General features: G+C 42.1%; 1 protein-coding gene across 5 annotated transcripts in view; it reads left to right on the top strand.

Moving 5' to 3' along the window:
- Positions 1-15,505, top strand: part of fbxo38 (F-box protein 38) — a 45,162-nt gene extending 29,657 nt beyond the window's left edge. For 4 of the 5 annotated variants that reach the window (XM_062970458.1, XM_062970460.1, XM_062970456.1 and 1 more), the window contains 7 exons: positions 1,189-1,289; positions 3,157-3,259; positions 4,976-5,142; positions 12,314-12,459; positions 13,170-13,273; positions 13,521-13,634; positions 14,639-15,505. In XM_062970458.1, the coding sequence (XP_062826528.1) occupies positions 1,189-1,289; positions 3,157-3,259; positions 4,976-5,142; positions 12,314-12,459; positions 13,170-13,273; positions 13,521-13,634; positions 14,639-14,817 (914 nt within the window). In that variant the 3' untranslated portion in view covers positions 14,818-15,505. The remainder of the gene's footprint in view (positions 1-1,188; positions 1,290-3,156; positions 3,260-4,975; positions 5,143-12,313; positions 12,460-13,169; positions 13,274-13,520; positions 13,635-14,638) is intronic. The other variant, XM_062970459.1, reaches the window with a different exon arrangement.
- Positions 15,506-16,119: the final 614 nt, after the last annotated feature.

The following is a 16,119-nucleotide window of genomic DNA, read 5'->3' as shown; positions in this document are numbered from 1 at the left end:
TTTTATTATTTCAATTTGTTTTAAGAATGAGGATACTGTGTTTCCAGGAAAGTTTACACAGTGTTTACAGAAAAGCAGTTATATACCAAATATAAATAACTCTGACCTTCACATGGTTTTTAAGACGGAAAGACAATTAAATCCTTGGATTAGAGAAACTTCATTTTCAACTATAATTATTTATTGCCATACATTTTATTTCCAAAATGTGGAGTAATGGCAATAGTGACACTTGGCAATTTTTCATACTCCCTGTTGAGTTCTGATTTAACATCCTAAAATGGATAACATCACCAAAGCATTTGAAAATCTCTGTAATTAAAAATTCTCTGAGTACAGTAACACCACACAATTCAAATCCAGTTTGCGCAGATCACTTCATATGAAACCTACTCTCCATGTTGAGTGACTGACACAGTATGAAAAACAATATCTATTGGGTTATTTTCGTGATCTGCCAGCTTGTGCAGGCTATGCATTTTTTAAGTATTTTTGTGGAGGGATTTTTATAGATTGCTGTGAAAGGATGATTAAAAGTTTGTTTGTCTGTATACTGCTCCCAAAGATTTCAGGTCAGCTAAGAATAAAATATACTTGAAATTTACAGCAGTTTTAAAAGATTAAAATATATTAAATAGTGTCTCAATTAAAAACAGATACTTTTAAGTCACTGAAAACAATCTGAAATAATATACCTGTAAGACAAGTACATCTTGATAAGACTAAAAGCTTCAAGTTTAATCAAACTTTTCTATTTCATGTGTTCTGCCTCAATACATAGTTTTTAACCTTAGGCTTCATACTACATTAAGCCAATGGGATGAGTTGAGAGCATTATCACTCTTTGTAAATGCTCACACCATGTGATGTTTTACCCAAAGTCTTTGAATGTCTCATTTGATGTGTCTCACTGAATTCGCTGAGATCTGATTTCAAATATGCATGGCTAATACTGCATTCCTGGAATTGTGATTATAGAGCATTCATTTAAAGGGTTTTACCAGTGGAGTTTTAGTTCCAGAACCAGAAATGCTTTCTCTTGTACTGAATTCTTCCCAACTCTTAGCTTTTATGTGGCCTCAGCCTTTGATAGTGGTTGCCCACAATTCTGAAATTGCCTCCCCTATTCATTGTGGAACACAAATGAGAACTGTTACCATCATTATAGTTACCATTATTTCTTCCCAGAAGTGACCAAAGTAAAGCCCAAGCAATCAATAAAGCGGAAACGGACAGCAGACAAGTCCACAAGCACCAGCGACCCTGTCATTGAGGATGACCATGTTCAGGTAAAGTTCCACATTGTTTTTTAAAAAACCATTCTAATTGTCTAGGTTGGAAATTATGAACCTTAGACATGGCTCTGAATAATAATAATAATAATAACTTTACTTTTATATCCCGCCCCATCTCCCCGGAGGGACTCGGAGCGGCTTACATGGGGCCATGCCCGACAGCAATACAATAACAGCAATAAAACAATAAAACAAGATCAGCAATAAAACAATGTCGCATCAATAAAAACATAACATCAATAAACAGTTATAAAAGTCAGCGCACGGCATAAAATGGTTAAAAACAGGGCTAAAAACATGGAGCTGGGCCAAGGGGAATAACTTCAGCGTGGTAGAGGTAGTTTCACAGTTTAAAAATCAATAAAGTGCAAAATAATCGTGGCCAGGCAACCTATTGTTAGATGGGCAGGAAAATCGACCCTATAATAATTAACCCTCAAAGGCTTTTTGGAAGAGCCAGGTCTTAAGGCTCTTCCGAAAGGAGAATTCAGATTTCCAAGATCCCAGTCTTCCTTGCATCTTCGAATAACTAGGCACTCTTCTCCATGTTAGATTAGCTTGGTACAGCTTGGAGTGCAGGCAAAACTTAAGGAGAAAATGCTGCTAGAACACGGCCATATAGCTCAGAAACCGCACAACACTCCAGTGATTCCGACCATGACAGCCTTTGACAATACATTGGTACAGCTTATTTACTGGCAGTAAGAACTGTAGACTAATATATTCTAGCATATTTAAAACAAACATAGATTAAGAAAAATATGTCTGAAGAGATCTCTAGATGCAAATGTGAAATTTGCTGAAGTGCCTAGAACAAAATAGAAGCAATCTCCTAACTGGGAGAACAGGTAATAAAATGGCAAAAAAGATCAATTGGCTTTTACACTAAGGGCATCTGAACTAACAATTACTTGATAGTTCAGGACAAATGCCCAAGTGGGTTGCTTTTGTGTAAAAGGCAAATTCCTTGTTGCATATAATTAAGAAAGGGAATGACAATAAAGTTATCAATATTGTAATGCCATTGTCAAAATATAAGGCAGGACCACACTTTATATGTTTTTGGTCATCACATCTGTTGGAGCTGGAAAGGGGGCCAGGAAAGAGCAACTTAAATAATCCCATGGCTGGAGAAATTCTCTTAAGAGGAAAGTTTGAAATGCTACTTGTATAAGTCATTGTCAACCGAAGTATTACATGCCATTTCCTCTCTTCATTCCATGATTTCTGTTGTTAACATCAGCAGTTAATACAGTGACAACCTAATGTCTTCAATTTCTTACTTACATTCAACATTAAGTTGGGAAAAAGAGTACTGTGCTAGAGCAGACTGAATATTGCCTTTAGATACTGGCCAGTCAATTGCCTCTTGGAAACCTATCAGCACGACAAGGGACCTAGTCCACTACACTGTTAGTGTTCTGTCATTTCACTTTATCTGCTGTGGCTGCATCCTTTGAAATCTTGGGATTTGTAATTTGGTAGTAGGCACAAGAAGAAATCCCTAGCTGAGAATCTTAAGGGGCCCTGCAAAAATTGCCAATCCCAGAGTACTATTGCACCTTTTTTATGTTCCCCAGCAACAAAGAGAGAAAAAAGCAAACTGCCCATGATATATTGCCTTCCTGATTAGTAGCTGTTGAGGACTCCATACTGAACAACCGTATCCATTCAAAGCCATCCATGTTTGCAGCAATAAACATGTCTTGTGGCAATGAATTCCACCGTTGAAATGTGTACCATATGAAGGAATACTTCATTTTAGCCGTTCTGTAATCAGATCTGCAGATCTGCATTTTGTATTTGCATACATGTGTGTAGTTTACGTAGTAGTCTATAATTTTTAACATTAATTCCACAGGTTCTGACACTGAAATCAAAAAACCTTGTTGGGATCACTTTAACAAATTGTGGCATAACAGATCTGGTGCTGAAAGACTGCCCTAAAATGATGTTCATTCACGGTATGTATTTTTTTATTTGTTACATTTTGGTAATTTAATTAAATTGTCTTTTCACTAGATGGAGCACATCCCTCATTTTAACTAGCTGCCTGTGATCCCTTTATTTTATCAGTTTTAAACTTATTTATGCAATGCTTTTGACACAAAATAAAAATTAAAAACCAACTACATTGTGACTTTCTTATTTTGCTCTACATAATCAGGGGTTTCTTATTTATTTCTCTGAGCATAAGCAATTGGAGAAAGCAAATAAATGCTATTTTTGTGTTATGTTTTATCTCCATTTATTGATGATATATAACTCTTATAGAGAATGAATAGAAACAGCCTACAGTTACGTTTCTTAAAGCATCAGCTAAGATTCTGTTAAGAGGTGCAGAAATAGGGAAAGAGACAAGGCGTTACTCCTTCAAATAAGATTTTATTTTCTCATTCTAAAATACCCAAATTTCTAGTTTTTGCAACTGAGCATTTAAAAAGACAGTTTAGTCATCTAGACAAAAGAATATGTTAGCACCCTGCAACACCAACCCTTCATGAACTTGTTAAAACATTATACCATGTACAAGGAAGCCTTTCAGTGCATATATACTTGTTATCTGTCAAGACTCATTTGAAGTGTATCCAGTGTTTTGTGTAAAAAGTCTTTCTCACCTTTGATCCGTGTGCTGACACCCTATAGGTGATGAGTGCTCATCACAGAAAAGTCAAGTTAGTAGTCTTGTCTTCTCAAAATAACACATTTAAAGGGATTTCAAATGAACAGGTTTTTTTCCACATATTTAATAATGATGATAATAATATTCCTTACCCATCTCTCGTCATAGCTCAAGACAGGTTACAACAAATTTGCAGAGAAATCATGGCTCATTAGAGTTCAGATCTTTATACTATAGTATGATCACTTGTGTTTATTTATTTATTTATTTATGTATTTATTTAATTTATATACCGTTCTTTTCCCCCAGGGGGACCCAGAGCGGTCTTACACAATGGCAGAATTAGATGCCACATATAATACAAAATGTAGTAAAACCAAACAGTCATAAAACACAATTAAAAGCCGATATCTAAATCCAATTTGCATTTACTTTTTAGTAAGTATTGTGTGTTTTAAAACAATTTCCTTTTGGGATGTTTCACAACATTCTAATTAAAATGCATTAATTGTAATTGTTTTTATCATTATCTATGACCCCCCCCCCCCCCCCCCCGGGAAACCTCTTCTGTAGTGACAACTGCTCATTTTCGCCCATCTCTACCCAGTGAATATTGATTTGCTGCACCCTGGTTGTTAATTGTGAAATGCACTCCATATCAGTTTAGATTTAGCATATTCTTCCTGTTGTTGCTAGGCTAACAAATGTGTGCAGGGTAGAGATACAACCAAGCCAGGCAGAGCAGGCAACTGGAGGATAAAGTGGTGAGATAAAACAGCAGCAGTGAGCAACTTCTAAAAAGATAAAATGTTCCACTTTTAAAAGCTTGCTTTTAATTTTCCAGTCTTGCCCTGTTAAGGCTGAGAAATGGAAATTAAGTCAGTAAATCTTGTTCCTGAACAGTTTCAAACATGCTGTGTTATACTGGCAATCTGACTGCACAATCTGTATAGTGTTGCAGTATAACATGTATTCTGTCATGTTAGTCATGTATGGTTGAAATGAAATGTGAACTTTATATCTTTTTGTCTAATTGTTTTCACCTATTGAATTGCAGCCACCAGATGCCGAGTACTTAAGCACTTAAAAGTAGAGAATGCACCCATTGTCAATCGATTTGACTATGCTCAGTGTAAGAAATTCAATATGGATCAGGTTCTGGATCAAATACTGCGAATGCCACCAGAGAGAAATCGGATAATTTATCTTCGTCCCATGCAGCAGGTATCCAGATTATTTTCATCCAAAGAAAATTACTTCTCAATGTGTGTAATCTATCATATTGTCACGACCCAGGCTGCAGAGCACCAATAACCATACACAGAGGCCAGAATCTATCTAATATCTTTATTGAAGGAATATATAAAGTTAATAAAAACAAGTGTAGAAAATAGTCCAGAATTAGACCTTTCAGGAAAGGTCAGAAATAGTCCAAAAAAGCAATGTCCAATAAGAAATATTAAGGTCCAAAGTTGTAATCCAATAACCGAAACACTCACTTTGCCAAGCAAAGTGAGGGGAGATGACAAGGTCCTTTAGTCCATAAAACTTGAGCGTGGCTAGGAAATAACTTGATACTTGAAACAAGGCTTGAACGTGGAACAAGGTAACTAAGAACAAGAACAAGGTCCGTGGAATAACTTGGTAAAATCCGTGAAACAAGGCAAGGATTGATCCTGGGAAACAAGGCAAGGTCCGTAGATAAACAAAGGCTGGGAAGCAAGGCGAAGGCTGGATAGCAAGGCTAGGCTTGAGCAGGAGCGAGGCTTGAATCGGAGCGCGCTGTCCAGACACAACTCGCTCCGTAGGCTGACGAATTGACTCCGCGAAGTTACTACGCGGGCAAAACACCTATATAGAGTCAAACTTTCTCACCGAAACAGTTCTCTGGGAATCAGAAACGAAAGCTAAACTCTGAGACCAGATGTTAAACTCCTTAAAGATTCTCACGAGAAACAGTCTTAATTGGCAACATTCTTAGCTGCTATCCTCGCACTCCTGCGCGAAGCTGAATCCAAACTTCTCTGTTGTTTACAAAACTCCCGGCGCAAGAACACGGGAGAAGTAGGCTCTGGGGTTGTTTGACATATTTCTGGGAGACAACTTTCTTGCAGGTGCAAGGTTCCCAGATCGGCCTGGGAAAGATCTGGCTGAGAGGAATCCAGTTCAGACTGGGAAGGTAAAAAACCCAAGTTTTCATCTTCATCAGGGATTACAATGTCCTGAGCAGGACTACAAGGCCCATGGGTCATCACACTATCCCCCTCCTCAAGGCCCCTCCCAAACTGGGGCCCTCTCCCCGAGGCGCGAGGTCGCGGCTTGGCGGGATAGGTCTGATGAAAGCGGCGGGTTAGATCAGGAGCATGGACTGTGGAGGCGTCTTCCCAAGAGCGTTCCTCAGGGCCAAAACCCACCCAGTCAATGAGATATTGTAGGCGGCGGCGATGAAAGCGAGAATCCAAAATGTCCTCAACCTCAAACTCCTCCTCCCCATTCATCAAAACAGGAGGGGGGGCCGGTTGTTCTGTATCAGGGCGCACACCATCCGCCGGAAGGAGCAGGGAACGGTGAAACACTGGGTGAATGCGCATTGAACGCGGAAGTTGGAGTTTGAAAGTCACGGGGTTTAATTGCGCCACCACTGGATAGGGGCCAATGAAACGGGCATCTAACTTCCGGCAAGGGCGGTGGGAGGGCAGAAAGCGAGTGGACAGGAAAACCCGATCTCCTACCTTGATTTCGGGGCCCGGCTGGCGATGTTTGTCAGCGTGGCGTTTATAGTCCTCCTTGGCTTGGTCCAGTTGCTGGAGCAAAAGTTGTTGCACCGCTGTGAGTTCCTGCAGCCAATCCTCTGCTGCGGGAACTTCTGAAGTTTCAATGACAGGGGGGAAGAAACGTGGATGGAAGCCGTAGTTTGCGAAGAACGGCGTTTCTTTTGTAGAAGCTTGAACTCCATTGTTGTAGGCAAACTCAGACAGTGGTAACAGAGAAGCCCAATTGTCCTGTTGATAGTTTACATAACAGCGAAGATACTGCTCCAAAGTGGCATTGGTGCGCTCCGTTTGCCCATCTGTTTGGGGATGATGAGCTGAAGATAAGCGAGAGTCTATGCCCAATAGTTTTTGTAGTGCCTTCCAAAAACGAGAGGTGAATTGAGATCCACGGTCTGTGACTAAACTCTTGGGCAATCCATGTAGTCTGAAAACATGTTGAAGGAATAGATCTGCAGTCTCTTTGGCCGTGGGAAGACCTTCACAGGGAATGAAATGGGCTAACTTGGTGAAAAGGTCCACCACCACTAGGACCGTGGTGAATCCACAGGAAGGTGGTAGGTCAGTGATGAAATCCGCAGAAATTATTTCCCATGGCCGAGATGGGGTAGGAAGGGGATGCAGAAGCCCTGAGGGCTTCTCCCTTCTTATCTTGGAGCGCTGGCATACTGGGCAGGTGTTGACATATTTTTCCACATCTTTGCGGATCTTGGGCCACCAAAAATCCCTTAGGATCAGATGCATGGTTTTAAATAGTCCGAAATGCCCTGCTGGTTTGCAGTCATGACACAGACGAAGCGCTTTCTCCCTGCCCGGTCCGGGTGGGATATAAACATGATTTCTATAGCATAGCAGTCCATCTTTAAGCGAAAAGGGAAAATGCAGACCTTGGCGAAGTTGGTCCTGCGCCCAGGCATCTGCTTGCTGACTAGCCCTGATTTCTTGAGCACAGATGGGTCCTGGAGTAGGGGAAGTTGAACCAATGGGAATGGATTTGGTGTTCCCCACCGTGAGCGTGGCAAAGTTCTCGGGTTGTAGCAGTTGGGATTCAAAGGTCTCCTTGCGTCCTGCAGCGTATTCCGGTTTACGTGACAGGGCGTCTGCTTGCTTGGTTTGGGCTGGGGTCACATAATGGATCTGGAAGTTGAAACGTTCAAAGAATAAAGCCCAACGTTGCTGCCTCTGATTTAGTTTGCGGGCAGTTCTTAGATGTTCTAGATTACGATGATCAGTGTGGACTTCAATGGGAAATTTGGCCCCTTCTAGCCAATGTCTCCAAGTTTCAAAGGCTGCCTTTATGGCCAGTAGTTCTTTTTCCCAAATGGTGTAATTTCTCTCTGGTGTGGTTAGTTGACGAGAGTAAAAGGCACAGGGATGGAGGTGATCTCCCACCGGTTGTAAGAGTACAGCCCCAATTGCCACATCAGAGGCGTCCGCTTGCACAACAAAAGGGGTTCCAGGATTTGGGTGCTGTAGAATTGGCTGGGAGGTGAATAGTTTCTTTAGTTGCTGGAACCCTTTCTCTGCTTGATCAGTCCAGCGGAAAGGCTGCTTTCCACGGATGCAGCTAGTGATGGGGTCGGACCAGCGGGCAAAATCTGGAATGAACTTGCGGTAATAGTTCGCGAACCCCAAGAAACGCTGCACCTCTTTCTTGTTAGTTGGCGCCCGCCATTCCAATACTGCTGAAACCTTGGCTGGATCCATGGAAAGCCCTAGAGGCGAGATGCGGTAACCAAGGAAATCTACCTCTTGTAGATCAAAGGCGCATTTTCCAGCTTGGCATAAAGTCCATGATCCCGCAATCGTTGTAACACCATTTTGACGTGGTTCTCATGTTCTGATTGTGATCTAGAAAACACCAAAAAATCGTCCAGGTAGATTATCAAGAACCTGTCTAGATAGTCCTGAAAAATGTCATTGACAAAATGCTGGAACGTTGCGGGAGCTCCGCATAAACCGAAATTCATAACTCGGGACTCGAATAATCCGAATTTGGTCTGGAAGGCGGTCTTCCACTCGTCCCCTTCCCTGATGCGAACTAAGTTGTAAGCCCCCCGAAGATCCAGCTTGGTGTAAACCTTGGCTCCTCGAAGCCGATCCAGTAGATCCGAGATTAAGGGCAGGGGATAACTGTTCCGCTTGGTGATATTGTTCAATGCTCTATAGTCCACCACCAAGCGCAGTTCCCCTGACTTCTTCTTCACAAACATCACTGGGGAGGCGGCTGGGGATTGAGAGGGTCTGATGAATCCCTTGCGAAGGTTTGTCTCTAGGAATTCCCTGAGAGCTTCTTGCTCTGGTTCAGTCAGGGAGTAGAGATGCCCTCGCGGAATCGGGGCCCCCTCCACCAAGTCAATGGCACAGTCATAAGGTCTATGTGGGGGTAATTTTTCGGCTTCTTTCTCATTGAATACATCCCAATACTCGGAGTACTTCTTTGGCAAGGTGATGATGGGCTCGGTGTCTGTGGCATGGCATACCTTGGCTACGAGGCAATGGTTTTGGCAGTACGGTGAAGCAAACTGCAGTTCTCTGTTGGACCAGGAGATGTTAGGGTCGTGGAGAGTCAGCCATGGAATTCCCAAAATCACAGGAAAATGGGGAACCTCGGTAACAAAGAAGGAAATCTCTTCCATATGTTCCCTTATCCACATCCTGGTGGGTTCCGACCACTGACTTACGGGGCCCGTCTTGAGGGGACGGCCGTCTATGGCTTGCACCACACGGGCATTCTTGAAATCATGATATTGTAATCCCAGAGAGTCGGCATACTCTCTATCGATGAAATTGTTGGTAGCTCCAGAGTCTATCATGGCGTGGATCATGACGGGTCCCCTTTTTGCTGACCATAATGTGACCACGAGAAGGAACAGGACCCCGGTTGGCGGCTCTTGGATGGATTTTTTGACCGGGTTGGCGAGCCTCTCTACACCCGGTCGTTGGCTTCCCCCGCCGGCTGTGTGCCTGTCGGCTCAGAGGCCTTCGTCTCCGTGGAGGACGCCGCCGCAAGACGGGCGGCAGGCTTCCCTTTGGCTGGGCACTCTCTGGCGAAGTGGCCCCCGTTCCCGCAGTACCAGCAGAGGTTTAAGCGTTGACGACGGGCCTTCTCGGCGGCATCTAGTCTGGGACGCACATTGCCCAACTGCATCGGCACCTCCTCGCCTCCTCTGGGGTATGGGGTTGGCGGTGGGGGTCTCCACACTGGTCGTGGCTGAACGCTGGCGGGAGCGGGGGGTTTTGCCCCGGCTCTACTGCCCTGGCCTCGAACCCACTGTTTCCTGTTGGCAATCATGACTTCAGCCCGTAAACATTGATCAATGAGTGCCTCGAGGGTCTGGGGAGGGTCCACCTTGGAGATTTCTTCCAGCATTTCAATGTTGAGACCCTCCCGGAATTGTCCTCTGAGGGCTACATCGTTCCAGCCGGTGTTGTGGGCCAGCACTCGGAACTCGGCTATATACTGAGACATAGGTCTGTCTCCTTGGAAAAGGCGACGGAGTTTGTGACCGGCTGCCTCCAAATTGTCCTCGATTCCCCAAGTCTCCTTGAGGTGGTCCAAGAAGTGTTGCGCTGATCTTAGGTGTGGAGAGGCTTGGTCGTACAGTGCCGTCGCCCAATTGGCCGCTGGCCCGTCTAGAAGACTGTAAATCCACGCCACTTTGATGTCTTCTTGGGGAAACTCGGCATCTCGGGCCTCTAGATAAGCTTGACATTGGCGACGGAAAACATGAACCTTAGAAGCTTCTCCAGTAAACTTGGTGGGCAACGCCATGGCCGGGAGGCGGACTCCGCGCTCCCGCAAGCCCTTTATTTCTCCATCCTGGGCGTTGAGTCTGTCGCGGATGCGATCCACCTCTTCCTTGTCGATGGTGTAGGTAATCGGCTGGCCGCTCGGCCCAGGTACGACTCCGGTGGACATTCTGGCCGAGGTTAATTGGTGCTTAGGGTGGCGGAGTCAAACTGTCACGACCCAGGCTGCAGAGCACCAATAACCATACACAGAGGCCAGAATCTATCTAATATCTTTATTGAAGGAATATATAAAGTTAATAAAAACAAGTGTAGAAAATAGTCCAGAATTAGACCTTTCAGGAAAGGTCAGAAATAGTCCAAAAAAGCAATGTCCAATAAGAAATATTAAGGTCCAAAGTTGTAATCCAATAACCGAAACACTCACTTTGCCAAGCAAAGTGAGGGGAGATGACAAGGTCCTTTAGTCCATAAAACTTGAGCGTGGCTAGGAAATAACTTGATACTTGAAACAAGGCTTGAACGTGGAACAAGGTAACTAAGAACAAGAACAAGGTCCGTGGAATAACTTGGTAAAATCCGTGAAACAAGGCAAGGATTGATCCTGGGAAACAAGGCAAGGTCCGTAGATAAACAAAGGCTGGGAAGCAAGGCGAAGGCTGGATAGCAAGGCTAGGCTTGAGCAGGAGCGAGGCTTGAATCGGAGCGCGCTGTCCAGACACAACTCGCTCCGTAGGCTGACGAATTGACTCCGCGAAGTTACTACGCGGGCAAAACACCTATATAGAGTCAAACTTTCTCACCGAAACAGTTCTCTGGGAATCAGAAACGAAAGCTAAACTCTGAGACCAGATGTTAAACTCCTTAAAGATTCTCACGAGAAACAGTCTTAATTGGCAACATTCTTAGCTGCTATCCTCGCACTCCTGCGCGAAGCTGAATCCAAACTTCTCTGTTGTTTACAAAACTCCCGGCGCAAGAACACGGGAGAAGTAGGCTCTGGGGTTGTTTGACATATTTCTGGGAGACAACTTTCTTGCAGGTGCAAGGTTCCCAGATCGGCCTGGGAAAGATCTGGCTGAGAGGAATCCAGTTCAGACTGGGAAGGTAAAAAACCCAAGTTTTCATCTTCATCAGGGATTACAATGTCCTGAGCAGGACTACAAGGCCCATGGGTCATCACACATATATTACATCTTTTACATGGAAGTTTCCAGTACCAATTAGGGCCAACTGTAAAAGCCACTTTGTGCCTCTGTCTTCAAGCTTTTCATTTTTGACACTTTTCCCTGTACTCTTGCAATGCATTGCATACTTTCGTGTTAAAGCGCCTAAGTGACCATTGTAAGCTTTCTGTTCCTTTAGGCAACTAATTTTGATTGTTGTTGCTCATAAAATACTGGATTGGTTATGATGGTACAAAATTGTGTCAATTGTAGATCACAGACATTACATTAGTTATGTTCATCATAACACCCCCCCCCCCCATGAGTTGTAGTTATGCTGCATTTATCTTCTTCTAGATTGTTAATTAAAGTGGAATTCAGTATTTTATAATGTTTGTTTCTTTGAACAGTGCCTCTTTTTTGTATGGATATAACAAGGGCTTACTTGGCAAATAAATATTCATATGAGCAAGCTAAGCACCTCAGATTTGCAAAATGTGAAACTGTGTGTTGCCTAATAAGCACCATTCTGCCATTCACTTGTTAGCACGGCTATAGGACAGCTCACACACTAGAATGACCTCCCCTGAAACAGTCTTAAAACTCTTAAAATGTTGACAGTAAATTGCTCAAAAGAAAGGGGAGATACTGACAACATTTACTTTCTCTCTAAGTTGTATATCATACTGTGATTTTTTTTTACAGGTTGACACACTGACTCTAGAACAAAAGATCTTTAGTGGTCCTTACCCATACCACATCTGTGTAATTCATGAGTTTAGTAACCCTCCAAATGTTCGCAACAAGGTGCGCATTCGCAGCTGGATGGATACAATAGCAAACATTAATCAGTAAGTCTCACAGTATTCTCTGTTGCCCTTCCGCTTTCTCTGTCTCACCCTCATAGGTCTTTGATAGATGGATACAGATATGCAGAGCAGAAAGCATTTGTGATTCTGAGCATAGCTGTGTTTATTATTAAACTTCAGAGGGATGAATTTCATCTTCAGAGTTAAGGTCCTTAATATTTCTGGTCAGTTGCCTGCTTATCCGGCCCTGCTCATCTTTTGAGATACACGAGAAAAAGAGATGAGAGGTTTCTGGAACAGTTAAGCCTTTAGTGTATTAGAAATGTCCTCTCTCAACAGCATTTTCTTTTTTCAGGAATTTAGACTCTGGTGTTTTAGCAGGTTCTCATCACTAGAAAATAAAGTGATCTATTATCTTGACTCATCATTTTTACTGGCTTCTATTTCCTGCTTTTCATCATTTCAAGGAACCTTTTTTGGATACTGTTTCAGTGTTGATAGGGTCAGGCCTATCTTATAGGCATCAGAGTTACTTACTATATTTGTATCTTTTGTAAATCTCTGTGATTCAACAGAAGTCCTGTTTTGTGCAATCTTCTCAACTAGAAGGGCTTTCCTTCTAAGCAAATGCAAAGAAGTTACATCCAAGCCCAGGGACTTTTTTTCAGTACATTATAGGGCATGCTTACCTTTTCAGATGGACTTCCATATCTATTCCATTAATATTCATATTCTTACTTACTCTCCTTCAGAGAACTTATTAAATATGAATTCTTCCCCGAAGCCACACGAACAGAAGATGATCTTAAAAAATACACCAAATACCCTTGGGGAAGAGACATTTACACTCTAGAAGGTAAACAATGTGAAGACCTAAAGACAAACTATGTATATATTTCTCAAGAAATGACTGGTTTTTGTTGTTTATAAAAAAAGAAAATGAGAATTTCTAGATGTATTGAATGCATATTTCAAACTGTGCACTACTGCAGAAAAGGCAGGGCTGGCATGTGAAGATGTAAAGTGAAAGGAGAGGGTTACAGGTAAAAAAAAAAAGGAGCATAGCTCTTTCCTTATTTTATCGTAATTTGCCTCCTTTTTAGGCGTTGTGGATGGGGCTCCCTATTCCATGATTACAGATTTCCCTTGGTTAAGATCCCTCAGGACAGCGGAGCCAAATGGCTATGCCAGATATGATTTTGAGGATGATGAAAAAAGTAAGTGAATGTGCCTACATTAATTTGCATGTAATGCGTTGATTGTCTTCTCTTTGGAAGTACATGAAACACTATAAAAGGCAACACCAATTCAAGAGAACTGAGGAACTGCCTTCCACCCACATATTCTCCTTTGCTCATTAAGATCAGAAATAAAGGCCTTGGTGTGTATTCCAGTTAATAAATTATATGGTACACATGTTTCCCACTTTATGAAGGACTGACTCCCAAAAAATAGGGGGATTGGGGGTGATGATGACAATTAGTACCTTGTTCAGGCTATATATAAAAAAATCCAACTCAAATACAGCATCTCTTAAAATGATAGGGATTTTATAAAGGGACAAGCTTTTCAATCCTCCAGTAAGGGACTTCCCTAATAACAAGGGAATCATGACACTCTCAGCATCAGCTTGATTCATAAACAACACCCCCTTGCTAGAAAATTTGGAACTGGCCATAGTGGCTTTAAATCTTTGACAACCAGGTTTAAAACAATATTGTGGACATTTCAGTTAATTGCCCATATTTATCAAGTCTAATTTTTTTCTGGGGGGGGGGGGGCTTAACTACACTGTCAAAATTGAGATATGCACTAGATTTGATGCCTGGAGAAGGATGAGTGCCTGGCTGGTGACCCTGCACTTCCTCACTGGCTTCATTCATGAGGTCTTCAAAACCTCCCTCTCAGATTTGAAGGTCTCCTGAATGAGACCAGTTGGGTATTGTAAGTTCCCCAACCTTGGCTTGATGGAGAGGCGTGGGTTCCCAAATTGCCTTATTCATTCTGTCTGCCTTCCTGGCATGTTGTGCCTTACATTCTAAGACAAATCCATTTTTTGTAATGTGCACCTTCAAAATTGAGGTGCATGTGATGGCATATTATACTCTAGTTGTTCATACTTAACTTTCAGAGAATCAGTGCCCTGATGTTAAAACTATTTTTTGAGTTCCAGGGAGAATTCCTTTTACCAGCGTTCCTTTTTTCTCTGTGCATATTCCAGCTACTATATATGCTCCCAGAAGAAAAGGACAGCTGTCTGCAGACATCTGCATGGAAACTATTGGCGAGGAGATCTCTGAACTACGTCAGATGAAAAGGGGTGTATTCCAGCGGGTGGTAGCCATTTTCATCCATTACTGCGATGTCAATGGGGAACCGGTTGAGGATGACTACATCTGAATGGATCGGGCTGCTGGCTTTCAGTCCTTCCTATCTTTTGACTGACCTTGACGGAGAGGGGGAAAGCACTGAGTACTTGGGTGCACAGAGAGGTCTTGGGACTTATGTGGGTCACAGTTTTCCCAGTGCTACTGGAATAGTTTGTAGCTAATGTTAAATGAGACATTGCATTGTATGTAGAGGACTCTACACGGGAAAAAGAAACCTTCTTAAAGTTTGTTTATTATGAAATTTAATTTAAGTTCCATTTTAATGAAGGCAATTATGATAAGGGAGAAAAAGTTTCAATTTCTTAGCTAAAATGATTCATAGCAGTATTTTTGTTGGTTTGCCACAAGCAAAAGCCCCCATATGCTGTTCAGGATCCACAGGAGTCTTTTAAACTGTGCCTTTTTTTCCTCTTGGGCATCTAAGAGAACATTTTGAGTAAATCTGTTGAACAGTCTTTGAGTCTTGTGCATTTTTCAAGAGAAAGTAAATTGAAGGCGCTAAACCACTGAAGAATGACAGAAGTGGGAAGAGCAGCCATGCAAATGATCTTTAAAAACTGCCAGGGGAGTTTGATTTTTTTATATTAAAAATTAGTACAAAGTAAGTTCAAACTTTGATTTCAGAATCTTATCAAACTAAAAAGCTTGTTGGCCAGAGTGAGCAATATTATTAATAAAAAGCAATAAATTCAAATACATTTTTTGTTTCCGTTTCCTCCTTCAGTAGCATATTGGTTTCTAAAATGATGTAAATGTATTATGAAAAGCTCAGTAAATGTAGATTGCATTTTCCATGTGTGGCTGCTCATGTTACTTCTGCCTGAATTCCGTAATAGTCATTTTGTCTCTAAAGAGTTTATCTGCACAGAGCACATTTCTAGGGAGTCCTTTCTTAGAAAATAATAAATCAGAATAGCTGTTAACATGATCTTCTGATGGGGACATACACACTGCATGGAATAAAAATAATAAGTCCTGTGAAACAATGAAGGGGCTTCTAACTAAACTCATAGCACCATTTATTGTAATAGGTTGCTGCCTTGCTGGGATACTTCTTTCAGTCGAGCCCTGTGGTAACAACACTTCGAGAAACAACTTGGTTCAATTCAGACCTGTTTTTTATTAATCCATTTTTCTGTAAATATATTTATGTGAGGATTTTCTTGCTGATCTTCAAAAAGAGGTGGCACTTGTGTTTTAACCCTAGCGTTGATGTGCTCTTCCATGAATAAAAATCCCAATCTGTGTCATAAACCCAATCTGGGTGGAAATTACAGTATCACTTTTGTTTTGTTAGCCACTGTCTTCCCAG

This window comes from Anolis carolinensis, chromosome 2 (genome assembly GCF_035594765.1).
Source record: "Anolis carolinensis isolate JA03-04 chromosome 2, rAnoCar3.1.pri, whole genome shotgun sequence".
NCBI lineage: Eukaryota > Metazoa > Chordata > Lepidosauria > Squamata > Dactyloidae > Anolis > Anolis carolinensis.
The sequence above is the reverse complement of the archived record's forward strand: the minus strand, read 5'-3'. Positions and strand labels throughout refer to the sequence as shown.